This window comes from Chaetomium strumarium (genome assembly GCF_033439665.1).
Source record: "Chaetomium strumarium strain CBS 333.67 chromosome Unknown B0T15scaffold_3, whole genome shotgun sequence".
NCBI lineage: Eukaryota > Fungi > Ascomycota > Sordariomycetes > Sordariales > Chaetomiaceae > Chaetomium > Chaetomium strumarium.
In genome coordinates this window covers 3,030,428-3,057,490 of record NW_026944431.1, presented here as the reverse complement: position 1 = coordinate 3,057,490, position 27,063 = coordinate 3,030,428, and the positions used below count along the sequence as shown (strand labels likewise).

General features: G+C 56.6%; 12 protein-coding genes across 12 annotated transcripts; 6 read left to right on the top strand and 6 right to left on the bottom strand.

Moving 5' to 3' along the window:
* The first annotated feature begins 374 nt into the window (after window positions 1-374).
* Window positions 375-1,945, top strand: B0T15DRAFT_168284 (D-amino acid oxidase-like protein). The gene is made up of 4 exons (XM_062862192.1): window positions 375-509; window positions 565-702; window positions 778-875; window positions 941-1,945. Exons 1-4 carry the CDS (start codon window positions 487-489, stop codon window positions 1,768-1,770), a joined length of 1,089 nt encoding a protein of 362 aa, XP_062723023.1. The 5' UTR covers window positions 375-486; the 3' UTR covers window positions 1,771-1,945.
* A 60-nt stretch (window positions 1,946-2,005) lies between these two features.
* On the top strand, window positions 2,006-3,457 carry B0T15DRAFT_484417 (glycosyltransferase family 58 protein; the record flags this gene model as incomplete). Its single annotated transcript, XM_062866226.1, has 3 exons — window positions 2,006-2,159; window positions 2,226-2,470; window positions 2,555-3,457. 3 exons carry the CDS (start codon window positions 2,006-2,008, stop codon window positions 3,455-3,457), a joined length of 1,302 nt encoding a protein of 433 aa, XP_062723022.1.
* A 36-nt stretch (window positions 3,458-3,493) lies between these two features.
* B0T15DRAFT_492727 (uncharacterized protein) lies at window positions 3,494-3,973 on the bottom strand (the record flags this gene model as incomplete). The annotated part of the gene is made up of 2 exons (XM_062866877.1): window positions 3,494-3,599; window positions 3,657-3,973. 2 exons carry the CDS (start codon window positions 3,971-3,973, stop codon window positions 3,494-3,496), a joined length of 423 nt encoding a protein of 140 aa, XP_062723021.1.
* Window positions 3,974-4,638: 665 nt separating this feature from the next.
* B0T15DRAFT_484428 (HAD-like domain-containing protein) lies at window positions 4,639-5,546 on the top strand (the record flags this gene model as incomplete). Its single annotated transcript, XM_062866227.1, has 3 exons — window positions 4,639-5,129; window positions 5,209-5,357; window positions 5,413-5,546. 3 exons carry the CDS (start codon window positions 4,639-4,641, stop codon window positions 5,544-5,546), a joined length of 774 nt encoding a protein of 257 aa, XP_062723020.1.
* On the bottom strand, window positions 5,404-7,677 carry B0T15DRAFT_168301 (uncharacterized protein). Its single transcript, XM_062862193.1, has 3 exons — window positions 7,456-7,677; window positions 7,064-7,363; window positions 5,404-6,976 (listed from the first exon to the last, which is right to left on the bottom strand). Exons 2-3 carry the CDS (start codon window positions 7,291-7,293, stop codon window positions 5,710-5,712), a joined length of 1,497 nt encoding a protein of 498 aa, XP_062723019.1. The 5' UTR covers window positions 7,294-7,363; window positions 7,456-7,677; the 3' UTR covers window positions 5,404-5,709.
* Window positions 7,678-7,680: 3 nt separating this feature from the next.
* On the bottom strand, window positions 7,681-8,484 carry B0T15DRAFT_529685 (uncharacterized protein; the record flags this gene model as incomplete). The annotated part of the gene is made up of 1 exon (XM_062869123.1): window positions 7,681-8,484. The coding sequence occupies one exon, from the start codon at window positions 8,479-8,481 to the stop codon at window positions 7,813-7,815; it is 669 nt and encodes a 222-aa protein (XP_062723018.1). The 3' UTR covers window positions 7,681-7,812.
* A 1,153-nt stretch (window positions 8,485-9,637) lies between these two features.
* Window positions 9,638-11,419, top strand: B0T15DRAFT_529684 (Mdm33 family-domain-containing protein). Its single transcript, XM_062869122.1, has one exon. It carries the CDS (start codon window positions 9,746-9,748, stop codon window positions 11,228-11,230), a length of 1,485 nt encoding a protein of 494 aa, XP_062723017.1. The 5' UTR covers window positions 9,638-9,745; the 3' UTR covers window positions 11,231-11,419.
* Window positions 11,420-12,663: 1,244 nt separating this feature from the next.
* B0T15DRAFT_168164 (uncharacterized protein) lies at window positions 12,664-16,043 on the bottom strand. The gene is made up of 4 exons (XM_062862190.1): window positions 15,420-16,043; window positions 15,085-15,348; window positions 14,048-15,031; window positions 12,664-13,979 (listed from the first exon to the last, which is right to left on the bottom strand). The coding sequence occupies exons 1-4, from the start codon at window positions 15,820-15,822 to the stop codon at window positions 12,856-12,858; spliced, it is 2,775 nt and encodes a 924-aa protein (XP_062723016.1). The 5' UTR covers window positions 15,823-16,043; the 3' UTR covers window positions 12,664-12,855.
* Window positions 16,044-17,275: 1,232 nt separating this feature from the next.
* B0T15DRAFT_168153 (acyl-CoA dehydrogenase/oxidase) lies at window positions 17,276-19,225 on the bottom strand. Its single transcript, XM_062862189.1, has 3 exons — window positions 18,844-19,225; window positions 17,577-18,746; window positions 17,276-17,518 (listed from the first exon to the last, which is right to left on the bottom strand). Exons 1-3 carry the CDS (start codon window positions 18,948-18,950, stop codon window positions 17,473-17,475), a joined length of 1,323 nt encoding a protein of 440 aa, XP_062723015.1. The 5' UTR covers window positions 18,951-19,225; the 3' UTR covers window positions 17,276-17,472.
* Window positions 19,226-19,401: 176 nt separating this feature from the next.
* B0T15DRAFT_529681 (uncharacterized protein) lies at window positions 19,402-20,308 on the top strand. The gene is made up of 3 exons (XM_062869121.1): window positions 19,402-19,610; window positions 19,688-19,981; window positions 20,083-20,308. The coding sequence occupies exons 1-3, from the start codon at window positions 19,464-19,466 to the stop codon at window positions 20,155-20,157; spliced, it is 516 nt and encodes a 171-aa protein (XP_062723014.1). The 5' UTR covers window positions 19,402-19,463; the 3' UTR covers window positions 20,158-20,308.
* Window positions 20,309-20,460: 152 nt separating this feature from the next.
* On the bottom strand, window positions 20,461-22,257 carry B0T15DRAFT_168071 (glycosyltransferase family 15 protein). The gene is made up of 4 exons (XM_062862188.1): window positions 22,082-22,257; window positions 21,116-22,000; window positions 20,777-21,065; window positions 20,461-20,710 (listed from the first exon to the last, which is right to left on the bottom strand). The coding sequence occupies exons 1-4, from the start codon at window positions 22,130-22,132 to the stop codon at window positions 20,643-20,645; spliced, it is 1,293 nt and encodes a 430-aa protein (XP_062723013.1). The 5' UTR covers window positions 22,133-22,257; the 3' UTR covers window positions 20,461-20,642.
* A 1,321-nt stretch (window positions 22,258-23,578) lies between these two features.
* On the top strand, window positions 23,579-27,058 carry B0T15DRAFT_529674 (topoisomerase II-associated protein PAT1). Its single transcript, XM_062869120.1, has 3 exons — window positions 23,579-23,851; window positions 24,012-26,334; window positions 26,387-27,058. The coding sequence occupies exons 2-3, from the start codon at window positions 24,053-24,055 to the stop codon at window positions 26,673-26,675; spliced, it is 2,571 nt and encodes an 856-aa protein (XP_062723012.1). The 5' UTR covers window positions 23,579-23,851; window positions 24,012-24,052; the 3' UTR covers window positions 26,676-27,058.
* Window positions 27,059-27,063: the final 5 nt, after the last annotated feature.

Sequence of the window (27,063 nt, the reverse complement as noted above, 5' to 3'; positions counted from 1 at the left end):
CGATGTTTGATGTTATACAGAGTAGTATCTGTGGTCAAAGGGTGGTTGGGCGAGGTCAGTTTTTTAAGCTAACCCTAACCCACTTAGACGGTTAGACGTGCTCAACTTGAAGCTCGTAAAGGGGGACGGGCCGGGGAAATGCAGTGAGTCCCTGTGGGTTTCCATGGAAACAGAAGGGCTGGTGTGCTCCCTGGGCACAAATGACACCTCGCTTCCCAATCGCGTCATGTTGGATCCGAAGCCCTTGCTATGTCTTATCATGGTAACCTTGGCGATTAACGGAGATGTCCGGTGGTGCGGGGTGGCAGCGTCCGGTGTCGCCTCCGCCGGCGGTTATCCCCGGCATCCTCTCCGCGCTTGCAAACAGAATGAGGTACATAAGGTACCTATCCTTTCAAGACCCGTATCCGGGAATTGGCAGCATCATCCAAGCGTAGAGCATCCTATCCGGCAAAGCCTACCATATCGGGTTAATTGGACGCCAGCATGCCAACCATTGTCGTCCTTGGGTGAGCCACCGGTACCGGACTTGCAGGCGGGAGACATCTGCTGATCCCTCGACAGCGCTGGTGTAAGCGGCCTCACCACCGCGCTGCTGCTGGCAAAGCAGAAGGGCAACGTCGTGACAGTGGTTGCAAAGCATATGCCCGGCGACTATGACGCCGAATACACTTCGCCATGGGCGGGCGCAAACGTGCTTCCGTATGTGGTGCATTCCTTACATAAATACCTTACCGTCCTCTTGCCGGCGGTTCATGTCTCTGACTCAAAATACAGGATGGCCCTCGAACACGACAGCAGGTGGGAACGACGTACCTGGCCGGAACTGCGACGGCTGGCGGCCGAAGTCCCGGAAGCCGGCCTGCACGTCCAGAGTAAGCCAAACTCACCCTCCGGGTTCCCCCCCTCCCCACGTAGACGTGTCTAACCTGCCCCGCAGCCGCCCGCGTCCTCCGCCGCGAAAAGGACGTCGCCAAGGGGTTCAAAGCAGCCCTTGCCGACGGCCTGTTCCAACTCTCACCCTGGTACCGAGAAGTGATGGACAACTTCCGCGAGCTTCCCGCCAGCGAACTGCCCAAGGGCATGCACTCCGGGTGCGAGTTCACGTCGGTGTGCATCAACACGGCCATCTACCTGCCCTGGCTGGTCGGACAGTGCGCCAAGCACGGCGTGCACTTCAAGCGGGCCGTGCTCAAGCACATCTCGGAGGCGACGACTCTGAGCCACACCGGCCGCCGGGCCGACATCATCGTCAACGCGTCCGGACTGCTGGCGTGCAGGCTGGGCGGGGTCATGGACACGAAGGTGTACCCCGCCCGGGGCCAGATCGTGCTGGTGCGCAACGAGGCCAAGTCCGTCATGCCGACGACCAGCGGGTGCGACGACGGGGATGATGAGATTGTGTATGTCATGCAGCGGGCGCTGGGGGGCGGGACTATCCTCGGCGGGACCTACACGAAGGGCAACTGGGATGCGAACCCGGATCCGAACATCGCGATGCGCATTATGCGGCGGGCGGTGGAGACGCACCCGGAGTTGACGGGCGGGAAGGGGGTAGAGGCGCTGGACATCATTCGCCACGGTGTTGGCTTGCGTCCGGTGCGGGAGGGTGGTGTGCGGATTGAGAAGGAAGTGATTGGCGGGACGTGGGTGGTGCACAATTACGGGCATGCGGGTTGGGGTTACCAGGGGAGTTATGGATGCGCCGAGAGGGTGCTAGAGCTGGTGGACGAAATCGTTGGGAAGACGAAGCGTGAGGCGAAGCTCTAGACCACGCCAATATATCAGAACCATCAACCAAATAGTTGAGGTTGAGAATGTGCCACATCTCGACCAGATGAGCTTGTGTTGGTGTAAATTGGGTAGTGGTAAGCCAAGTCGCCACCTGCTGGCAACTGGCGGATTCAAGCTGGCTATGCGGGTTTCGCTTCTGCCAGCTCCGAAGCTCAACGCGTCCGCTCCTTGTTCACGACGGTACCTCCGTGTCGCCGGCAGCAACGATGCAATGGCGGACGACAAAACCCCTCCAATCCACATGCAGGTAATACGCTTTGCACTGGACGTCACCAATGGTCACCATGCTCTCTCCAAACTCATTCCGCTCTCCCTCTTCATAGCAGATGCGTTGCTCTGCAGCGCGATCATCTGGAAGGTGCCTTGTAAGTCGCGAACGTGGGATCCCCCAAAACAACCACCCAATCTCACGCTGACCCCCTCCCGACAAGACACCGAGATCGACTGGGTCGCCTACATGGAGCAAATCTCCCAAATAGTCTCCGGCGAGCGCGACTACACCAAGATCCGGGGAGGCACCGGCCCGCTGGTATACCCGGCCGCCCATGTCTACATCTACACGGGGCTGTACTACCTGACAGACCACGGGAAGGATATCTTTCTGGCGCAGCAGCTCTTTGGCGTGCTATATATGGTGACGCTCGGGGTGGTGATGGCGTGCTACTGGCAGGCAAGGGCAAGTATATCCCCCGAGGAGGGAACAGACCCCTTTGTGAGTCACGGAAGAAACGCTGGTGCTGACTGACGGCTCAAAAACCAGGTTCCGCCCTATGTCTTCCCGCTACTGATCCTCTCAAAACGGCTCCATAGCATCTTTGTCCTGCGGTGCTTCAACGACTGCTTCGCGACTTTGTTCCTCTGGCTGGCCATCTTCTTCCTGCAGCGCCGGTCTTGGCGGGCCGGGGCGTTGATGTACACATTAGGGCTGGGCGTCAAGATGTCGTTATTGCTGGTCCTGCCGGCAGTGGGGATCGTGTTGCTCTTGGGGAGCGGCTTTGCTACGAGTCTGCGGCTTGCGGCCATGATGGGCTTGGTGCAAGTCTTGATTGCCGTGCCGTTCTTGGCCAACAATCCGTGGGGATACCTGGGCCGCGCGTTCGAGCTGTCGAGGCAGTTCTTTTTCAAATGGACGGTCAACTGGAGGTTTGTCGGGGAGGAGATCTTTCTCAGCAAGGGGTTTTCGATGGCGCTGCTGGGGCTGCACGTCGTAGTCCTCCTTGGATTCATCACCACTCGGTGGCTGGCGCCGGCGCACAAACCGCTGCCTCAGGTGGTCATTCCAATGCTGTTGGGGAGGTCGCCGTTCACGAAACAGGAGCATCGCACGATCTCCCAGAACGTCACACCAAGATTTATTATGACGACTATCCTATCTGCGAACATCATCGGCCTCCTATCTGCGCGTTCCCTCCACTACCAGTTCTACTCCTATCTCGCCTGGTCGACCCCCTTTCTTCTCTGGTGCAGCGGCCTCCACCCCGTTCTTCAGTATGCTCTGTGGGCTGTCCAAGAGTCGGCGTGGAATGTGTACCCCAGCACAGCGATCAGCTCTGGCGTCGTCGTCGGTGTTCTGGCCACTACGGCACTCCTTGTTTGGTGTGGTGCTCGTGAGGACTGGGAGCCGAGAAAGGTTCCGCCAAAGGATGAATATGCGAGGCGGTGATGGGCCATGGTACTTTTGTGTCGGCTTGGACTCTGTTCATGACCCTTCCTCCTCTTCCGAGTCGCTGGGTGGCATCTTGCCTGTGTTTGACTCGTCGTCCTCCTCCTCGGCGTACGTGTTCCTCATGGCGAACTCCTTTGGCCTACAGCATATTGTCAGTTTCGGGTCGACCACCAAGCCCGGGGTCACGAATGCGTACCAGTAAAGTTGCTTCCGCCACGCCTTCTCATCGCGCACGATGTTGATGATTGCACCGGCCACCCTGCTATTGCTCGGCCGCTCCTCGACAGACGCTAGATCCACCAGCACATATCCGCCTCGGATGATGAAGATGGTGTTTCGAAACTTGGGGTCGAGCTCGACGGTGACGGGCTTTCCGTTCGGCAGCTCACACGTGAAGAGGCTGCTGCCCTCGGCTTTGACGACACGGGCGACGGATTGGGTTGCGGTCAGCTCGTCCGGAGGTGTCAGTGACTCCTGCGCTGCCGTCTGGATGGCGCGCCTTGGCTTGCCCATGAGTACTGGCAGTCAAATGGTTGTTTGTGTTTCGTAACTGGTTCTCGGGGGCGGGGTTTCTCGATCGTCCTTGCCGGTCGAGTTGGGAGGACAAACTTTACAGCGAATCCACGCACGGCGCTTTGTTATTTGTTTACCAACAGGACGCTGAGGGGGCAACGCCTGGTCTCCCAACGCAAAAAAAAGAAAAAAAACTACGTCAGTGTTGTGACGTACGAAGTCGAGTTAGGGAAGGCCTGTGCACGGTACCGTACGCGTCTCAAGGGTTGGCCGAACTTTTTGCGCTTAACCCGACATCATGGAGCCCCGCCATGCCCCGCAACCTAGCCGGCACGGCGGTGCCGAACCCGCGCGGTTTTCAGGGGATGATCGACATGCCGCTTCGACCAAGGAGCTTAGCGGGGCCGGAGGCTCACTTGGAACCTCGTTTCTTCTGACCGCATGGTTATCAACGTGTATGTTTGGTTAGTAGCTATACAAGAGACCGCCGCAGCCGCAGGCAAGCCCTACCTCACCATCTATAGGGTTTCCAAGAAATCAGTCATAAATCTCTCACCCACTTGTCTCACGAAACTTCCTGACTGGCCGGCGTCGGCTTGTGTGGACTCTTGACTCCCCTCCTTATACCCCTTTACCTCCTCTTGCTTCTCACGGACCTCTCCAAGATGGGATCAACAGTGCCGATCGCGCTCCCGGCGCTCAAGACGAAGCCCAAGTTCATCTTCTTCACCGACTTCGACGGCACCATCACGCAGCAGGACAGCAACGACTTCATGACGGACAACCTCGGCTTCGGCGTCGAGCTGCGCCGGAAGGGCAACGAGGACGTGCTCCACGGCCGGCGCGACTTCCGCGACGCCTTCCGGGACATGCTAGACAGCGTCAACACCCCCTTCAACGAGTGCGTCGACATCCTGCGCAGGAACATCACGCTCGACCCGGGGTTCAAGCAGTTCTACGAGTGGGCGCGCGAGAACAACGTGCCGATCGTCGTGCTGAGCGGCGGCATGGAGCCCATCATCCGGGCGCTGCTGGCGCACCTGCTCGGCCAGGAAGCCGCCGATGAGTTGCAGATTGTGAGCAACGATGTGGCGCCGAGGGAGGGGAAGAGCATCAATGAGGCGGGCGGGTGGCAGATTGTCTATCATGATGACAGGTGAGCAACCCCTTTTTCCCACAGTGTGTGTGTGTCTGTTTGTTTGGATATGGCTGCGATGCTGAGAAGAACGTCGCAGCGGGTTTGGGCACGACAAGTCCCTCGAAATCCGCCCATACGCCAGGCTCCCGGCAGAGGAGAGGCCGGTCCTCTTCTACGCCGGGGACGGCGTGTCTGATCTGTCGGCGGCCAAGGAGACCGATCTGCTATTTGCCAAGGCAGGGCGCGGTATGTTGATGGCCTTTTCCCAAAGGTGACGCCACCATGCTGACTCCGAACTCAGATCTTGTTGCGTACTGTGAGAAAGAGAACGTGCCGTTTGTCACATTCAACGACTTCTCCGATATCCTCGCCACTGTGAAAGATATTGTGGGCGGCAAGCTGACCGCCAAGCAAGCTGCCATAGGCAGGAAGTGAAATTGGCTAGGTAATCTCATGCAGATTCGTGGGATACGAGCTTTTGATCAATCGAATGATAGAGAACCATAGACGATAGACATATACATGGACTTGGATCATTCCCGTTCATATACGACTGGTCAGCCCCTGCCAGAGCCAGACTTCGCGACAGCGTCGCTCCTCAAGTTGTTTGACCCTGTCCCATCAGCTCAGGTTTCTTCTTCGCATCCAGCATAGCGTTCCAAGACATTAACATCCCTCCAAAGAGACCCACGACGGCCAGATGTAACAAGGCCGGAGATTCCAGCTGGTCAGCCAACTGGGTTATGAACAGAGCTGTTACCGTCCCCGACGTTCCAAATGCAATAACAATAGCGGTGCCGCCCGCCCGTTCTTCATCACTCGTCTCACGGATCAGCAGCGCCACCATCCACGGATACGCGGGGCCCATGAAGAACCCAACAAGACCTGCCGCTGCCACCGCATTCCAGAAGACATCAACAAACAGCCAGACCAGCAGCAAGAGCCCGGTACTGAGTACCAATGCAGAAAACATCAACTGCTTGCTCCGTTCAACCGATGGAATCAAGGCCAATGAACCGACCCCAATTCCCGCCCAAAAGGTGAGCAGTGCATAAACCAACGGCACCTGCCCTGTGGAACTGCCGGGCCCACCACCACCGATCAACAAGACCAGCCAGACGGGGACAACCACCATAGCAGCTTGGTACGCGAAAGTAAAGACGGCTCCAAGGAGTGTGAGCCGGCTTGCCGGGGGCGGAAACCCACCCTGTCCGCGGTTCACTTGGAGGGGAAGGATCTTCTTCTTCTTCTTGTCGTCGTCATCGAGAGCTTCAGCTTCAGCTTCTGCTTCCTCACAACCACCACCAGCGGCAGGTGTTGTCCCCCAACCCGAGCCCGAGCTAGCTTGAGAAGCGAGGGAAAAGAGCGCAGAACAACAATAACAAGAACAACTCAAAGCCAGGATCAGCGCAGCCAGGTGGTGCCGCCACCGCGGTGTGCCCGCATCGTCGAGAGACATGTTGCCGGTGCAGCAGCACAATGTCTGGGTGACGACCACTCCCATGGCAAGCACCCCGTTGATCAAGCCCAGCAGCGAGGGTGTTGATGATGATCCGCGAGGTAGGAGGAGTATGGCAGTGGTGAGGTTGACGGTGCTTCCGGCGCCGATGAGGAGATGTGCTGCGGCGGTCAGTGCCGTGGATAGATCCCGGGGCAAACGGAACATCGGGGGAAGGAGGAGGAGGAGGAGAAGCGCTGCGTGGCCGGTGCCGATGAGTATGTTGGCGGGGACGAGGAGGAAGGGGGGAAAGGAGCGGCAGGCGCGGGAGTGTCGGAGGATGGGGTCAATGAAGGCCGCCGCGAGGATGGCGCCCAGACTGAATGGCAGGGCGGTGTGTGCCAGTCGGTGGAAAGAGAGGCTGTTGCTATGTGAACAGGGGGAATTAGCTGCCTTATTCGTGTCAAGTCCGTCCCAAGAGTGGGTGGATATGGGAAAGGGACTTAAGGCATACTCTAACTCTAATCCTCCCGTGGAAGATGGCTCGGGTAATGCAAGAAGAAGGGGGATGCCGCTGAGGCCCGTTGCGAAGCTTGCGAGGCAGATTGTGGCGAGGCGGACTACTCTGTCTCCTTTCTGACGGTCGATTGTTGTGTTTGGTTGAATGCATGGTTGTCGATGTGAACATGATCTTCTTTCTGCGGACGTTGCGATGGGGAGGACGGGAGGTTTCTCGAGAGCCATGGCAACTCTGTGAATGATGGTCGAAGGACCAGTTTTCCCTCGAGCGTTGGTAGGAGGGCGTGGAAGGCGTCTGGCAGGCATCAGCAACACGAGGGCAAACACAGGAACAGTATGTCGATATTGGCCGGCATGCTAAATCATGATATAAAGCAAGTGTCGAACCTTATCGCAAGGCCACTGAGCGCTGTTGCCAAATTGGGCAACTCCGCCGATCAATCTCATCGGAGCGAATTATCAATTCTCACCCGCACATTATACATATTTTGCAGAGGATCACAGTCAAGGATTGCGAATACGGACCTGCTGTTCTGGGATACGAGTGCCAGTTATTTCTGGGCGGTTTGGATGTACAGGACAGTGATGTATGTACCCAACAAATGTGGCAATAAAAGACAATTCAATCCACGCCCTTGCTATGATGTTACCCAGTACCCGCGCCCTCTGCCCAACACGTTCAAAATCACCGCACCTTAACCCGCTCCTTTCCCTCCAGATCAACCCCGCTACCTACCCAACCTCTCACACTTCAACTCCGAGTTTGTACGGCCAGTCCTCAGGCAACGGCACGGGATACGCACGAAACATGGCAAGGCCCTCGGCAGACAGCGTGCGCCAGATGCTCATGGCCAGCTCCTGGGCACGCTTGACGTCGCTGTCCCAGCGGTCACACCGATGCTCGACCCCGTTTTCTTCACCAACCCATGGCGCGTGACCTCCGGGGCAGAAGAAAATCAGAATGTCGCCTCCGCTGGTGAGTGTGACGCCCGGGCGGCTGGCGCCCATCCAGAGCCCCGAAGTTGCCGCTTGGAGCTCGACCTCGGCGCGGAGGCGGCTGTTCCATTTCTCCATCATGCGGCCGAATTCCTTCTGTTTCTGCCTGCAGGTGTCGGGGTGCAGGTTGTCGGGCTCGAGGTTCCAGGGGAAGGCCCTTTGCATGACACCGGTCGGATCTGGAGCTCTTGGGCCAGTGTCCGGGACTGTAGGAGTCGGGGCATTGTCGGGACGGCGTCGGCCCCGTGGTGGTGGTCCTAACCAGGGCATGGCGACTGAAAGTGCAGCCAGGCGCACAGAGAAAGACAGGAGGTTTATGTCGTTGGCTGTTGGGTGGAAGTATGGGAACCAACCTACTGTCAAGGTAGATGAGGGAATCAATGGGGGTGTTGAGGGGGCGGGTAGAGAATCAGCCATGAGCACCTTAGGTACCCTCTATATATACCTTTGCTGGTGCCCTCCAGGTTCGGAAACGTTCCGCAGTTGACAGCACCGGACTGTCTGGGCCACGTTGTTCCAGGTTACGAAATCACCGTATGATATTCAGCAAACCCTTTCCACTTACACGTAGTTGACAACAATGGTGACACCTATTCCCCATCCAGATAGCAGACATGGCTGCACAGCTGACGCCGTCGTCTAAGAAGCGACGAACTGGTGTCCTCCATGCAGCACTTAACGTAGAGCCAATGCTCATGGCTCCTCGAGCAGCTGTTCATGATACCCTTTGACACGTTCAATGGTCTACCATTTCAAGGAGGCGGAGCATCCATGCGCTGGAGCTATGAATTCAGTATAGCATAAGTGGCCAGAGCTACCACAAGTCGTTTGTCACTCAGGAAATGTCTGAAACTTGGAATAATACCCATACCTGTGTTTCGGTACCGCAAGATAAAAGAAAGAACAAAGAAGCAGTTAGAGGCTTGAGACGCCACATGACATTAGACTCTAGAGCCTCAGTGAACTTCTGTGCTAATCTAGCATTGATTTCCTAGTGAAACATCGATGTGACTGAAGGGCTCTCTACCTTTTTTACCTTTGACAATTTACCTCTAAGATGTCAACATTTTGTCAAAACTCAAAGGCGTTGTGAGTCAACAAGGCAGGAAAGGTTAGCTGATTGTAAGTATTCGGCAGATCTCCTCCAACCTGTTCTCATGTTGACGAAACCTATGGAACCGATCACATTTCTGAAAACCATTACGGTTGTATTGTGAATCCTGAGCTGATTGGCAACAGATCCGCGACTTTGACGTCTAAGCTGGCTGAATTCCACCATGCCACCTATGATTCACGAAGCCATCCTCCGGCCGCCGAAGCTAACTAGCTCAACGACGTTTTTTCAGTCGGCGGCCCTGTGAAAACGAGATAACAGAGGGGATGATGCCCTCCAAGGTGGCTGAGATTGACCCCAATGTATTGGAATTTTGCCAAACTAATGTACTAGAGGGTGACAGAATCCTGCGCTGTCCGGCTCCTGAAGCGTACCTTGAGGTAATTAAGAGTGTAAGTCCCCCCTAAAAGGGTTAGGGTCATGACGCTCTCAAGGCGGTGAATCAATGGAAGATGGCAGAATGAGCTCCAAACATCGGTCGACAGCTCGGTTGCCGAGCGTCCCCCCACAGCCCTCCGACTCAACACCACCAGTCCTCAGGCCCGGCGGGCTGGAGCTGCGAGCCCAATGTCCCCCAACACAGCTTTACGATTAGCTGTGCGCCCTCTCCGGGGAGTGGCAGTTCTCGATCAATTGGCAACAGCGGCAGCGTCGCGGCATGTGTCGCAATTCCCGCCAATAATGGTATGCGTGCGTTGCAGCGTCGCCGTCGGCATACGGTTTGCCGCAAGCCGTGCTCGTCACTTCTCGACCGCTCCTCCGCCGCCACGGCGCCCTCCACCACCGAACCCCCGGGATAACGGTGACAAACCTGAGCCGGAAACAGCAGGTTCTAAAGATGCTGCCCCTCCAACCCCAGCATCACCGCCCCCGGCCGAGCAACCCACACCACCTGGCCCAGAACCGTCCCCTCCCCCATCCCCAGAGCCGGCAGCATCTCCAGAATCTGCAAGCCCGGAACCGTCACAATCCGACAAACAACCAGCTCCTCCCCCAAGCCCCGAAAATAACGAACCACTACCCTCAGACCGCTCCCTCCCCTCCTTCAGCGAAACCCACCGCCACCCCCTCTCAGCCCGCTTCAGCACCTTCATGGACAACCTCCAATCCCGCGCCCTGACCGCCACGCAAAAGATCAACGACCTGACCGGCTACTCGGCCATCGAGGCCATCAAAGCCCAAAACAGCCAGCTCGAGCGAGAGCACGCGGCCGCGCAGGCCCGGCTGCGCGCGGCGCGGCACAACTACAAATCCCTCACCTCGCACCGCGCCTCGACCCAGCGCGAGGTGACCACCCTGCTCGCGCGCAAGGACACGTGGAACCCCGCCGACCTGGAGCGCTTCACGACGCTCTACCGCAGCGACCACGAGCTGGAGGCGCAGGTGGCGGCCGCCGCGGCCGAGCTGACCGAGGCCGAGACGGAGGAGTCCCGGCTGAGCGGGGAGCTGAACGCGGGCATCCTGAAGCGGTACCACGAGGAGCAGATCTGGAGCGACCGCATCCGGCGGCAGTCGACGTGGGGCACCTGGGGCCTGATGGGCGTCAACGTGGTGCTGTTCCTGGTGCTGCAGTTCGTGGCCGAGCCGTGGCGCCGGAAAAGACTGATGCGCGGCATTGCCGAGCGGGAGGAGGGCGTGTTTGAGGAGGTGAAGCGCGAGCTGGAGGAGGTCAAGGCCGCGGTGGCGGCCGCCGCGTTGAGGGAGAGGCAAGCGGCGGCGGCGGCGGCTGCTGCGCAGGCCGAGGAGCTGACTCCCGCCGTGGTGGTGGAAGGGGAGGATGGCGTGGGCCTCGTTGACCCTTCTCCCGCGACGACCCCGGTGGGCCTCGAAGAGGAGGACGCGAGGCCGAGGAAGCCGTGGAAGGAGTTCATGCTGGACTACTGGGAGGACCCGGAGCTGCTGAAGGCGGATGTGCTGGATCTGACCAGCGAGCGGAGGATAAACCTGCGCATGCGCGATGTGTCGCTGATCGCTCTCCAGGGGGCGGTGGCCGGGGCTACCGTGGCGGCGGCCCTTGCATTGGTCTTGTTGCGAAGCTCCTCAACGACATGAAACCCCCCTCCTCAGTCACCACCAAGAAAGACTCAAACTGTGCTCGGGACTGACTTCGTGTACGTGTATAAACAATCCGTGTACATTATCCAGGACGATAGACCTGTCCGTAGATACAATATAAACGACCAAGTCCCGACGATCGGGATGCGTTCTGCTGTACCGCATCAAGGACTCCTGAAATGACTCCAGACAGTCACCATGCACCAGCAGTGGATTAGACCGTGATTGGGACTACGACTGTTTGCAATCATTCAACGTCGCCGAGATTTTGCGGATGCCAGGGTACGGCTAATGAGACATGGCCGGCTCCAGCACGATCATGAGTCACCTAAGAAGGAACGTGTTGTTTGCCCGACCTCATACACGGCTGACAGCAGTGTATCGTCCATGTTTTCATTGTCATAGCTCCGGCCCCTAGTCTCATCTCGCATCACTGTATTAGCACCATGCACATCACCAGACCGCCGCTGTTCCCCCTTCAGTCAGTCAGTACTCCATAACCACCCACTCACCCACACGTTCCATCTGCCTCTACCTCGGTATCGACCAAATCTGCGCCCCCCTCCCACTGCCCGGCATGCCAAACTAAAACAGGAATCGGTCTTGGAAGGGTATCTCTAGATGGCATGTGTATAAGGTAAGCAGCGTGCCGTGGGTGGGTGGCTAAGCCCGTGCTGCGGCTTCTACTGGCTCTGTCACCCGGCAGCTTCAACTTCCAGGGGCAGCGGCCATCATTGCCTATTTCTTGCCTTTTCCATGGCTAACACCCTCAGTCGAAATCCGCTGTATACGAAAACCCACGGAACTCTTCCTGCATGGCTTGAGACAACACTGCAACTCACAGTTAGCGATGAAACCTAACAGACAGTACCTACGTAGTTTAGGTGTGTGGAACGTACCAGACTGCACCGGTGTCAGCACCGGCGTGACGCTCGTGAACTCGCTGTCGAAGTTGCTCGTATCCGTGGCGCTCTTGATCTGCGGCAGGAACGGTGGTTGCACCCGTTTGTGGTAGATATCGTCCCAGTTGATGTTCCTGAAGAAGGGCTGAGACATGACCTCCTGGGCGTCGGTGGGCCCGCTGCCCAGGCGCTGGTCCGGCTCTCGAGTCAGCAGCTTCTGTAGGATTGACACACTGTCGCGGGGCATGTGGATCGGGTAGAGCGGCTCATCGGCGAGGATCGCGTCGTAAATCTCGTCCTCGTCTTCGCCGCGGAAGGGCGATTGCTGCAGGAGCATCTGGTAGATCAGAACCCCGAACGCCCACCAATCGACGGCGCGGCCGTATTTCTTATCGAGTAGAATCTGAAGGGAACTATTAGTAAGCAACGCGTCACTGGAAGCTCTCTCCGGGAACAGACCTCGGGTGCCATGAACTCGGGGGTACCGCAGAAGGTGCTGGTTGTCGAGCCGTACCACATATCCTCCTTGCAAAGACCGTAGTCGGCGATCTTGATGTGCCCGTCGAGCGTCAGCAGGATGTTGTCGAGCTTCAAGTCACGGTAGATGACGCCGTTCTCATGGAAATACTTGAGCGCCAAGCAGACCTCGGCAGCGTAAAACCTACCACCACGTCAGGAACGTCCTACCGCGTCTGGTATTTGCGCAGCAACAACAGAAACTTACTGCGCCCGCTTGGTGCCAAATTGTCCCCGTTGAATGTGCAGCATCAAGTCACCGCCACTGATGTACTCCATGACGAAGTAGACTCTCGTCTCGGTCTGGAAGCAGGCATGCAGGGTGGTTAAGAAGGGGTGACGTTCCCGGTTAGCGATCAGGAAGACGCGCTTCTCCGACTTGATGCTTTCGACCTCATCATTCTCGATGATGAACTCCTTCTTGAGCACCTTGATAGCGTACAGCTTACGAGTCCGCTTCGTCTCGGCCAACATGACCTTGCCAAAGTTGCCCTTGCCCAGCACAGCCAGGAAATTGAAGTGATCCAGGCCGATCCGTTGACCAGTGCCGGGATCTGTTGCCGAAGGCATCGGCTTCTTAGCGGGGATAGGAACACCGGAGGGACCGACCGCCTGCGGTTCTGCTTGAGCAGGCGCGGCCTGCGGCTTGGGCGCTGCGACCGCCTGCGGTTGCGGCTGCTGCTGCTGGTAGTACTGCTGCTGCTGCTGCATATATTGCTGCTGTTGGGGAGTCTGTTGTTGAGGGCGCGCCTGGACCGGCGGCTGGCCGGGGTACACTCCGATGTTTGCATAGTCCGCCGGGTTGTACTTGCGTTGTTGGGGCTGACCATACGGCTGCTGTTGTTGCGGTGATGCGCCATACGGGTTCTCCTCCTGCGATGTTGGGCGCCCGTAGGATCCGGCAGTACCATAATGCCCGGGACCGAAATCCGGAATCTGGCTGGCCTGTTGCTGACCCGGGGTGGAAGGTCTCATGGCCGCAGCTGCCGCGGCCGACGCAGTAGGCGACGTCGTTGACATCCGGTCGGAACTAGTAGTTCGCGGCGGTGATGTCTGGTTGTACATGAGTTTGGCGGCTTCGGTCGCCTCAGGCGAAGTCACCTGGGACATTTGCGATGAGGGCGAATAAGAGACACCTGACTGGCCACTACCAGCCGTCCCCTTACTTCCTTGTCGCAAAGTCCGCTCGCTGAGAGACGTCGCCTTTTCTTGCCGTGTCTTCTTTGTCGACCGGATACCTTCGAGAATTTGGTTCGCCACTGCCATAGACATTCCGCAGAAGTCTGGTATAAAATGCACGCACTGGGCGTGAGCAGTAAGAGTGCATTCTGGTGATCGATCAGCTTCACGAAGCGCCGACAAAGAAGTGAAATAGGCCTGAGCAGCCTATACATACCGACGCATCTCCTCGAGTTCTTCTTGCCAATTGGAAGCATATAACCGCAGTGGCAGCACCAGTTGGCCGTGAGGTTGGAGAAGGGCTGGAAGCGATGAGGAATCCGGTGGTTGATCTTCTCCTCGTCAGGATCCGTCTCGGCGTTGCTCTTGCTAATGCACTTGGTGACGACGCTCGTGTAGCATTTGGTGTGGCAGGTATACTTGCAGTCATCGCACTGCATGCCAGCCGAGTACTTGAGGAAGTCGCCGCAGAGAGCGCAACGCATGATGTTGTAGAACTGACGCTGGACGAACTTGTGACCATACATCTCGTGGACCTCTTCCTTGCGCTGGCGGACGGCACCTTTACGGTTGAGACCAGCGTCCATCGGCCGGGGGACCTTATTCTCCTTCACGAAGTTGAGACTGAGCTGGATCTGTCCCGTCGGCTCCAGGTTGAACCACGCGTCAATCGGCTGAGACACAACAGGGACCTGAGCTGGTGGCTGCGGTGTAAATGCTGGCCCCCCTTGCTGTGGCCCCGGAGATGTCGGCGGTCCAGCGAACTGGGGGCTCTGGGCACCCATGGGGAACTGCGGCGGAGGCATCCGCGATGCAGAACCCATGCGGTCTGCTGATACCCAACCGGTCGTGTTCATTTCGGCCTCGATCCTCTTCCGACGGAGCTCTTCGACGATGTCGGATAGTCTCACCCAGAGCAAGCCAATGGGCAGTGCATGTTCCCCCGGCTTGTCGTAGACCGTCAGCTCCACCTCGTTCGCCTTGTCGACAAAGATGTTATGGAGCTCAGCCTCCCATCTGTCGCTCCGCGATGCTCTCGTTCTTGCCACAATGTTATCCTCCACTTTGATCGTCACGAACGTCTCCGGAGCACGAGAAAAGCGGCCTGTGGGCGAATGGTCCACGTCTTTGACCGCCAGGATACGAATAGCAAGCTGACCCGTCAGCGGTTTCCTCAAGTTCGGCATGTTGATCGAATCGTCTAACGCGCCCTAGTTAGTAAAATAGTCAACGCGGGACACCAGCAGTGCCTACCATCTGGGGAATCTGCGTCCATATCGATGTGTAGCTCCTCGTATCTCTTCAGGGCCTGCTTCAGTAGCACAATCTTCTGGCTACTCTCAATCCTCCGGGCGGCAGCGTCGGCTTTGCTCTTCTTGTCGCCCTCCATCTGATAGAGCTGCACCATCTTTTCGATGCCTTTGAGGTACTGTTCTTCCACATTGAGCTTAAACTGGATCTGGGAGAGCATGAGCTGAATCCGGGGACCGAGATATGGCGTGTCGAACTTGATCAAGTCTGCGATAGGCCGCTGTCAGTGACGGAGTCCTCAACGAGCCAAGCTTGCATCCTTGCCAGGTGTCTCCTACCGAGTTTGGTGAAATTCGGCCGAGCCTTCGGCATCGACGGCGGCGCTGCGTACGGCCCGCGAGGGGGCATCAGGTCGCCCTGGCCAAATTGCCCATAGCCAGACGACTCCTTCGGAGGTGGTGCCGGGGGGCCGCCCTCGTCTCCTCCCTGGTCCGGCCCGCCCAGGGTAGAGCCTCCTAGAGACATGTTGTCTACCGAATGGCCCAGACGGCGCATCTGCAGCTCGCGGAGCCTGTCCTCAAAGAACTCGAGGTTTCTGCGTCCCTCCCGCATCTGGGTGTCGAGCTTGGAGCGGACGGCCTCATTGTCCGTTTTCTGCCGCATATGATTTGCGGCATTGATAAGCGCCTTCTCGCGCTCGATCTTCTTGGAAATATCCAAGATCTTCTGGTCGTCGTCCATGACGAACTGCTGTGCTGCGCGGGGGACGCGCAAGGGAATATTCGGAGCGGGGTAGTTGAGGATGTTACAGCAATCTGAATATCAGCGAGACAGGATTCTGTTTGTTCCGCCCGTTTCTCGCCGAGTCTGGGATGGGCTGTCCGCGTGCCCGGTGCAAGCAATACCGGTCGCGCAAGTCGCGGGCACGGATGAGTGTTTGCGAGATGTCGTCAGCGAGGGATTAGTGGGCGGGGTTTGTGTTTCGCAGATGACAACGGCCCTTGTTGGCACAGGCAGGGTCGCGGCACCTTGTTCCAGCTCATAAAGCGGCAGGGGTGGTTCGAGAAGGTTGATCAAGCAGTTCACTCACGGAGGGGAGTTCGGGTGGGGATGCTCTCTGCTTGTCTAGAGGAACCGGCCGGGAATCACAAAGCAGACCTGCTTGAATAAGAACCCGGGCAGCGATGCAACACAACCCACAATCCGGAAAGTTGCCGGCCCCTCGGCACCTCCTGAAGATCGGTCAAAATGATTTTAGGTCTTGCCACCGTCACAGTATGTACCAAACGGTGATAAACACTGCGTTGCCGTCGCCTCAGCGGCGTGTTGGCCTTGACGAGGTCCTACGCAAGTTGACTACCGGCGGGGTAGGTCAGGTACCCTAGCTCTAAATGCTAAGGTGATTTTGACCCGGGGCTGTGGCCCCAAGGATAGGTACCTTACGCAACAGCGACAAGACAATGGACAGTTCCAGATCCACGTTTCTATGGCCATCATCCGTCGCTGCCATACTACACTACATGCCACAACCTGGTCAAGAAGCTCATGCTGCAAGAGCCTCGGGCTTGCGGTCCAATTCCATGTTGGGCGTTTGAGGCGGGGTTGGGATCGGACATCATCCCGGTGAATCCTTTCGATCGCTTTGCCGAAACCAATTCGAACCCGCAGTCACGCGAACACAACACAGTTCGGGCCAAAAGAACATCACCAATACCCAAATTTTAGGGACGCATATACATAAAGAAATCAGGACGGAAACTAGTGTGTCATAGTTGCATAGGTGTTGCCGTGTCTCTTATAAACGGCGCAGTTGGTACTGTCCGTACATACACAGGTGATACAACGTCGGGTGCTATCGAGCATCGACCAGGGTCCAACTGAGCGCAGCAAGCCTAGGACTGCCGTAGGACTCCGGATCTGGATCACCCAACACGAACCGAACATGTTACTCCAATGCGAACCAAATGAATCGGGTGCTGACAGTACTTGAATATCCATGAGCCGATCATACACGACACAGCCTCGATACTGTCAAATAAAGCGTCTATCTATACCCATCATGTCTCATCAAGGATATGGCCTTCATGAAATATGAAATTGCCCAGTAGCCTGAAGTTGGGACCTTTACCTAGCTCCTATACATGCACTGGCTTACGAGGGCAGGGTTGGTAACAGCGAGTCCGGCATTCCTAACGTTAGACAGAACCTTACGCCCCGAGCACAGGCACACTTTATCGTGAGCACCGAGCGAGACATCGAAGCAGGTCATTTCAACAATCCCAAGAATGACATTTGACCGTCTATAACAAAGATCCAAGTCAACCCCGTCTGAACCCTATCGCCCAAGCCAGAACGCCGTTGATTATTGACTGTCGCAGGCTTTATGCACAACTAGACAGTGTATTGCTTTTGAAGGAGTTTGGCAATGGTGTTAAGCCTGGTCCTATGTTAGCATGTGCTCTTGAATAGACCAGACAGAGCGGGTGCCAACTTACTGGATGTTGCTTGTGCCTTCGTAGATGGCCCCAATCTTGCTGTCCCGGAAGAACTTCTCCGCCAAACCCTCGCGGACGAAGCCCATGCCTCCCATCCACTCGACAGCCAAGCTACTCACACGACCGGCAACCTGCGAAGCGTACAGCTTCGCCATGGCAGCATCCATGACGAAGTCCTCGCCGGCTTCTTTCTTGTGGGCTGCGTTGTACACGAGGGCGCGAGCCGCAGCGATTTCGGTGTATGACTGGGCAATCTGATGTTGCATGCCCTGGAACTCGCCAACCAACTTGCCGAACTGCTTGCGATCGTTCCACGCGTACTTAACCGCGTTCTCCCACGCGCCAAGAGCGAGGCCCGTCATCTGGGCGCCGATGCCGATGCGTCCCTCGTTCAAGAGAGAGATGGCGTATTTGTAGCCCTGTCCCTTTTCACCAAGGAGATTCTCCTTGGGCACCTCGACGTCGTCAAAGTTGAGCACGCAAGTGCTGCTGGCTTTGATACCCAGCTTCTTCTCCTTCTTAGCGATGCTCAACCCCTTCATGCCCTTTTCCATGATAAACGCCGTGATGCCGCGATAGCCCTTGCTCGGGTCGAGGTTGGCAAACACAATAAAGAATTCGGCCTCCATGCTGTTGGTAATCCACATCTTGCCGCCGCTGATCTTGAATCCACTCTCCGTCTCAGTCGCTTTGGTGGCCAGAGCGAACGCATCGGAGCCACTGACGGGCTCAGACAAGCAAAAGGAACCCACGGTGTTGGTGGCTAACCTGGGGAGGTACTTCTTCTTGAGCGCCTCGCTGCCCCATTTCAGCACCGCCGTGTTGACGAGCGTGTTGTGCACATCCACCATGACCGACACGGACGGATCGACGCGGGCGAGTTCTTCAATCCCGACAATCGCAGCAGTGAAGTTCATCCCAGCGCCACCGTACTCCTCAGGGATCTCCACCCCCATGAGGCCTTGCTCAAACAGCTGCTCCACGACCGCCGGGTCCATCTGCTCAGCCTCGTCCATATCGCGCACCTTGGGCAGAATCACATCGTTGGCGAACTTCTGCACCGTCTCCGCCATGGCAGTCTCGACCTCCGAGAAGTGGGTGATGGGTGTCGGGGCGACATCAGCAAGGCTGGCGTCGCGGCGGGTGTGTGTTGTCGAGAATGGACGGCCGCTGTCAAGGGTAAATAACCCGGTTAGAACGCCATTCAACCAATCCACTGCCAGGCGACATCGCCAGCTCCGCGACGGTACAGAGGATCTAGGCTTACCATTGTAAGGCGGGGAAGCCCGCTTGCGTCCCCCTCTGTATCCTCGGCGCGGAAACAGCTTGACTCCTTCGCACCGCAGGGCGCAATGCTCTTACGAAGGACCTCATTCTGCGAAAGGGTAGGGGAAGGGAGGGGCAAAAGCCTGTATGGAGAACAAGGCACTTGTGGTACGAAGGTGGTTGTATGTGGACTGCCGCGGTTGGTTTGAGAGGTCAACGCTCGTATATTACCGTAGATCAAGTTGTCACGTCTCCCCAAGGGAGCAGGGCAGCAATCTACGGTTTAAAACGGCGAGGGGGGCGTATCGCCTCCCAGACATGCGACTTAGGCCGAGGTTACCTTCCCCAGGACGCAACGGCTCCCCCACAATGCGGGTTGCCTGCGCCGGGCAGGGATGCAATCACCCTCAATCGTCGCCATGTGACTGCGCACTGGCCAAGCTGCATGCTCCACTAAGCCGACAATTGCCGCAAGTCCACGTGCCAACTCCCGTGACACGGAAAGTTGCCGTCGGCTCGGAGCTCCACTCATGCTGCATTACTGAATTCGGAGCCGAAAGTGTACGACGACCTGCCCGACTGAGGTTTCTTTGATCCGCCGCGCCGGCAACACCTTCCGCCATGGCGACGACATTCTTTCGCAACCTCGTGCTGCGGCCAGCCCTCAGGCTACCACTGGCGGTGCCGACACCCGCCCCATCAGGGCCGGCCATCCGCGCCTTCTCCACGACGCCGGCCCAGAACGCGACGCTCAACCAGGTCCTGCGGGTGCGTTTCCCTTTCCCCAAACTGCTTCCTCCAAAATATCTGAATACTAACCAATCTGTGGCTGCGCCAACGAACAGGGCTGCCGAAAAGCGCAACGAGCCCGCCACGCCGTCTCACCGGCCCTTTCCGCCATCGAAGCACCTGCCCTCAAGGGCGTGTGCGTCAAGGTGGGCATCACGAAGCCCAAGAAGCCCAACTCGGGCGAGCGGAAGACGGCCCGTGTCCGGCTATCCACCGGCAAGGTCATCACGGCGTACATCCCCGGCGAGGGCCACAACATCCAGCAGCACAGCGTGGTGCTTGTGCGCGGCGGGCGGAGTCAGGATTGTCCCGGTGTGCGGTATCACTTGGTCAGGGGGGCGTTGGATTTGGTGAGTTATGGCTTACCATTTCTTCCTCGGTCGATTATAGACGCTGGGGGAAGAAGTGAGTTTGTAGGAAATGGATCGCTGACTCCGGGGGCATTTTGCAGGGAGGTGTTGGTAGCAGGATGAGCAGCAGAAGTAAATACGGGACGAAGAAGCCCAAGAAGGCGTCCGTTGGCTAAAAGGTGTAACATACTTGGCCGGGGGTAGAAGTCTCTGGGAGAACTGGCCGCGGGATCGAAGGTTAGTACAGCAGACGAGTATCTCTGATGTTTTCTCCGGCGAACCAAGATCTTGTATCATATACCTGTATAAAAATCGACACGTCTGAGTACTAATCTCCTTACCTACCTTGCTTGAGTCGTGAATTAAGCAGCGAGGCTTCCGAAATCATCGTCATTAACCCTTCTAATAAAGATACAGCAATATGTACGACGAAATGATGCTGCCAGACAAAACCGTTGCTGGCCGACACTGAACCCGCAACTTGCAAGGCATAGCTCACGCTCTAGATTCAAGCGAGTTCCAATCTCTGAAATTCTCCGACTTTTTAGCGTTGCCACCCAACCCGATCGGAGGATCACTCTGAAGGGTGCTCCAGACAAAGAGGAATGCCATCAAAGTATGATAACTCATTATTTTTGTTAGCCAACCTGGCTTACACCCTTCAGTTCTTCTGCTCCTCCCACCCCTCGGGCTTCTCTATGTTGTTAATGTCAAAGTATCTCGAGGTGCCTATTTGGATGCTGCGTTAGTATTGCTGATTTACGGGGCAGGGTGGCATGTTGAGGACTGTCTTACATGAATAGCTCTTCCAGTCAAAGTTGTCGTCAGGATTGCAGTGGCACTTGAGGGTTGCCCGCAGCTTTTCGCCTGTTGGGCAGTGGGTGAAGGGAACGTGGTAATAGGCGATGTCGTTGAAGAAGTGGATCTGCTCTTTCGGCAACATGATGCCTGCGGCGATGGAGTGCACCGGTGCATCACCCCAGCGTTCGTAGAAGAAGCCGCCGTCTTGGTCGAGGCTTTCAAAGTAGTCAATGTAAGCCTTGGAACGGAGCCAGGAGAGACTGCCAATCTCGAAGTTGGACCACTACACGGGAAGTGAGTATGACGAAGCTAAGGTCAAGCTGGGGAGCTTACGAAGTGGCATTTGTTATAGGTTTCGCCGCCGTCATCGCTCAGGAAGGCCATCGAGTTTCCTGCGGCAATGTGCTCGGGATGGTTCTTCATGAACTTCTTCACGCTATCCCACAGCGTCGGAATGGTCTCGTAGTACTCGTAGAGACTAAGCACGAAGCTGTACTTCTTGTTGTTCTCGTGCATGTAGCGGAACGGGTCGTAGTGAATGTCGCAGAAGAGCTCGATGCTGGGCTCAACGCGCCAGTAGTATTCGTAGTTCATCATGAGCGGTTGGCGGAAGAAGAAGCCCGACTCGAAGCGGCACATGTGTCGGTAGCTAACGCTATCGCCGTAGATGATCTTTTTCTCCTTCATGTCCTGCCGCACCTTCTCTGCCTTGTCCTTGTCGATCCATTCCGGGAAGGACCAGTGCTCTTCGGGAATCAAGCCGTAATGGGTCTTGCCAGAGACGAGGGATGTTGTGACCTTTTTGAAGGTGTCATCAAACTCTTTGTCATTCAAGAACACCCAGTCGTAGTTGTATCGCCGGTTGAAGCGGTCCTCAACCTGCCGGATGGACTTAGCGATCTCCCACACGTCCGAGTTCCGTGCCAACGTCACAAATGTGGCGTTTATCCTCGGGCCACCCTTGACCCCCGTGAGGTCGTTCCAACCGGGGTCGTTAGGGGTCATGGCCATGGGGAACTCCGAGGCGTCGTAGTTGTTCTTGATTTTATCTTTGTTCGGCGAGTCCTTCATTTCCTCCGGACTGCTGCCATCAGTCTCCCCGCCCTTGGCTGGTTGATTGGCGTGGGCTGCGTCTCCGCCCTTCGTGCCACCACCAGGAATCTCGGTTCTTAGCGTGGCGACATCTGAGTTAGACACGAAGTAGAAAACAGCTAGCATCTAATCTCTGTCAACCAAGGCCCTGATGACTGGCGCATGTGACGGCCCGCCAAAGCGGGGACGATAGCCCAATGCACTTACAAAGAAAGCGACGAGAATGTAGCGCACGTAGCGCGCGTTACCAGTCGTCATGGCGTAGGACTTTAATCAACCTGACGATTGCTTCGCCAGGATGGACTTAGAGGCGGTTGCTGTTACCAACACGGCGATGATTGTGTTCGGTTTGAGCCTCTAGTTTGCCCCTATTGGGGGTCGGATTGGTGGCAAGCTGGTCAGAGCCAAAGCTTCCACTTGGTAGGTGGTTTCTTGGTGGCGGACGTCGCGTCCAACGAGACAAAACGTTCACTCTTCGGTCATTATCGTGCGCAAAAACCAGGCCCCCCTTAAGTTAGACGCGAGGCGTGATCGAGGGATGCGCTGAGTGAATAATGTCGTGTGTTTCGAAAGCGGGCAACCCTTGAGAGTTCAAGAAGACAGCCGCAACAACTGAACGGATTTGTCCGCTGAATGTGCAAAAGTCCCTTGCGATCCGTCGTGCTAAAACGGGGTTTCAACTTGGCATACAAGTAGATGCTTAACATATCTCGCGGCTCTAAAGTACGGGGAATCGTTAGGGGTGACCAGGGCAGCATACGTCAGCAGCAATCTCGTATCGTGGAGACTCTTGGCTTGCATTTCAACATCGCGCAGCCCTTGGAACACACTGGTCCGCAATGATAGCCCTTCTCAGTCCCTTCCACTGGTATGCGAGCTGCTGTCAAATCCTATCTGGCATTCCTCTCAACTCGAGGTTCATCAGGATGTTTGTTGAAGTCGTACCAGCTCGAACCCTCTATAACCGTTCGAAGGGTAAGGTCGCCTGTCCGGTAGTACAGGTGCCTGTCCCATATAGTTATCCCTGACCCGAACGAGCGGCGTGGGAGCATGGGGGTACATTCCCTGCCGCATTTCCGAGGCCTTGGAGCTAGGGTAGCAATCTCGCCTCCGTGTAAGGGAGAGTAACGCGATGATATTCTGAACACCCACAGTAAGACGCAGTAGGGATCTGGACAATGAAGGAGACAAGGCAAGCCAAGTTATCAAGGCATTGGGTGCAGATGCCAGCACAGAAGGCAATGGCTGCCCATAGGTCAGGACTGATCACCTGTTATTAGCCCACTGTAACCCTGTAACGCAGCTGTCCTTTCAGATAAACGTTATCTGGACCGTAGATGATAACCACTAGTATAGGGAGACTTTCATCCTGTCTTAGGGCGCACAGGCCTTCATAGCAAGGAAGTTGTGTAATTACCAGGTGCGTATTCTCACATACTAGTAGAAATCAGCCACCCTCCCGTGGTAAACTTCACATACAGTATCTAGTGAGAGTTATATACCATTGCTCGTACAGGATAACTTACTCATTAACGTTACCGGGTGTGCAGGACTGCGTAAACTTCCAGGTTCAAGTTGGCCCGGCGCGGTCGACGATAGGATCAGGTCCGTGCACATTGCCCCAAAGCTGCACATCGGTTGACTCACGCCGATTGGCCTGTCGGATACCGTAGATTTCCCACACTTGGAGGTCCACCTTCGCTTCTCCCCACAGCTGTGTTGACCTCATCCAAATCCTAACACCCAACTCCAGACTTGTGCGCGCATTCCATTATTTCCTTCTGGCGCAAGACAAACGGCTACTTCTCACTCTTTTCTGAGTGCTTCCCACTTCTCCATTCCGCGCGCAGCGCACCGCTCTGCCGTCTCCTAGTTGTTGAACTGTTGGCGGTCCACATACCTCCGTAAAGATTCATCAACAAAATCACCATGTCACTGGATCGATTCGATCAGCCTGATATATTTAATTCCGTCGCTGTAAGTGATTTCGCAACTCAATACCTTTGTTACTGGCTTGTCGTTCTTCTTGTGGCCATCCTTGATTCTTGTTTGGCATCGGGCTCTGTCCGTCATTCGCGATCTCGTGGCATCGGAACCCCGCTCTGGAAGGATATCGCGAAGCTGACCGGCCTAACAGTAACTCTCTCTCGGCGCATCCGTTACTTAATCTCCGCGGCCATGTCGTTCTTCGGCTTTGATTCGGCACGCCACAACCCGGCGGCCGCCGGCTTTTCTCAGGCCCACAATCCTTTCGCGGGGCTCTCAAATCCCGAAGACGAAGGCGATGCCCTTGAGTTCGAGCAAACCTACGATGGCCTAGGTGACCAGCTGGAGGAAACGGGCGACGCCTTCAACGATGATACCTTCGGTGACACTGCTGGCCTGCAGTCCGGACCCGTGGGCAAGGACTTTGACTTCTTTGGCCAGACTGCTAAGGTTGCAAATGTCATCGAGGAGGAGCACGTTCGGTTCAACCGGCAGCAACCCGCCACCAAGGCCTCGCAGCCCGCGACGCAGCCCGCGACACACGGAGCGTCACAGCCATCCACGTCTGGGGCGTCGCCATATGGCTATCTCCGCCAACAGGCGACCCAAAAGCCTGCGCGGACGGGCTACGAACAGTACAACAGCGAACCCGTCGCCGACCTGCAGGTCGACCCGTCTCTCTGGGGTGTTGCGCCAAAGAAGCAGGCTCAGCCGGCCGCTAGTCCCGCCCCGGCAACGGTGCAGACTTCTGTCCCGCCCAACAGGAAGGTGCTTAGCCTAGAAGAGGTCGAAGCTCAGATGCGGGCGCAGGCCAAAAAGGCCACGCAGCAAGCTACTCCGTCCCCAGCACCTCAGTCGACTGCCACTCCATCTGCGCCTCAACCGCAGGTACTGCACCAGATGCAATATGAGCAGGGCTACCACTTTCAACAGCATCAAAATCCCCAGACAGCCCTGCAGGCTGACCGTCCTCGTCATGACCAAGCTTTTGCTCCTGGGCATGGGCATCCGGTCACCATCCTGCAGAGACCGCAGTCCAAACAGGCTCCTTCACCTCAGTCTCCGGCCCAGCCGCCGACTCACATCCGCCAGCAGTCGTCGACTTCCATTCAGCCGACGCAGATCCTGCAGAATCCGAACCGTCTTTCCGGAGACACTGCGAGGCTTGGCGCGCGCCAACATGCTACACCGACGATGCCGGCCTCTATTCCGACACACCCCATGCACAGGCAGCAGGGCTCATTTTCTCGGCAGCCGCAGATTATCACTCATCCATCGCAGCTTGCACAGCTCAGTGAAGAGGAAAAGGCGGCATATTTGGAGCAGGAAGCCAAGCGGGCTAAGCGGAACCACAAGATTTTCCTCATGTCTCGCGACAATGGCCTCATGACGCCGCAGGATAAGAGCTTCATAACCCGTATTCAGCTTCAACAACTTGTTGCCGCTACTGGTAACCCTAATGACCATGGTACCGACGAGTCTCTTTCCGAGGACTTCTACTACCAGGTTCTCAGCCAAATCCAGGGCAGCCAGCGCCAGCACCCCAGCCAGCCGCTGAACAACTTCGCGCAGACCTATCTATTCCAGACCGGGGGCCGCCAGGGCGGCATGCGTCGCCACCACCGCGGCCCCGAAAACCATATGCAGCGTATGGAGCAGCAGGTCCAGCGTGCTGTTGAAGCGGCTAAGAACAAGCCGAAAAACAAACAACTGGTCATCGAAGGCAGTCTTGGAAAGATCTCATTCAGCAATGCCAAGACCCCCAAGCCGCTGCTCAATATCAAGCGCACCGAGAGCACAGGCGAAGCCCCCCGCCCGGGCAGTTCTCATAAGCATAGTTCCAATGCAGGCGACAGGAAGAGTGACTTGCGTTCCATCGAGCTCATCTACACCACGCTCATGAAAATGGAGGATCACGACCGAGTCATGCCTCCGCCTCCCACAAACGATGCCGATAGCGAGGCTATCCAGAAATACGTGACGTGGAACAGCGAGGCGCAGCTTCTCAACGGCAAGCTTTGGGAGAGCTTGCGGATCCATGACCATCCCGCAAATGGCCGTGTCCACCCATTCATCGCCCTCCTTTCGTACAGCAAGGGCATGAAGGCGATGCAGCGTATCTCGCGCCACCTTACGCACGAGCAACGCACAACGGTCCTTACCTTGATCGTTGTGAACCTTGACAGCCTGGATGTTGTCCGCAACGCCCAGGTGAATTCCGGCGCCATGCAACTGAACGCAGCGATGCGTGAGAATGTGGAGCTCTTCTCCGGTGCTGTCATGCCGACTCTCTTCAATATCCTGAACGAACTTGATTTGGATCTCGTTGCGGGCGTACTCGGCTTGGTCTGCACCCGCAATGTCGACGTTATCGCCAAGAGCAGAATCGGCGCATCCATGCTCACCATGATCCTCAGCCGTGCCGAGATAATCAAGCATGGCGGAGGTGGCAGTGAGCCAGCCTGGCGGTCCTGGTATGTGACATCGATTGTCTTAACGTTTCTTCGGATACCTGACACTCTCTAGGGACATGACTTACACGCAGTTTTTCGAGTTGATTGAGCCCACGCTCCCTCACATGTTCCCCGGACCAGTCACCGCCAGCGATGACATCTATGTCTGGCAGCTCCTAGCTGCGCTCGGGATCGGCGCCGGCCCCGACCAACAGCAGAGGCTGGTCCTTGCCGTCAAGGACCGTGTCATGGATACGGTTGCGCTGTCTAAGACCCTTCCTCAGGATCTGGCTGCTCAGCGGCTTCAGAACGTCAACCTCTTTATGCGGTCCATTGGTTTGGACGTGGAGCTACTTCAGTGAGGCATCACGGCGCTGCCGCTGAGCGGATGAAGCGGTGTTACGAAGGAGTGGAGGAGATGACTTTATGCGTTCTGGATTTTGACAAAAATTGCGGTTGATGCACCACAAGACGGGAGGTTTGAAATGGCATACCTGCTGCTGCGCCCGCCGGAAATTGATGGATCCTGGAAAGTATCTATATCGGCTCAACGGAACATCGATACCGGCCAAGGACGGATACTGAATTTTGCGTTGTTTACGCGGCGAGGACCAAGAACTGGGTGATATCAGGTACCATATTGTGTTTGTATGGATTATGTGCATAGTATATTAGTGAGTAGTAGATTTGGGACCATACCACCGGCGGAGGACATATCTCGCATCCAGGTACCCAACTATGAACACTTCG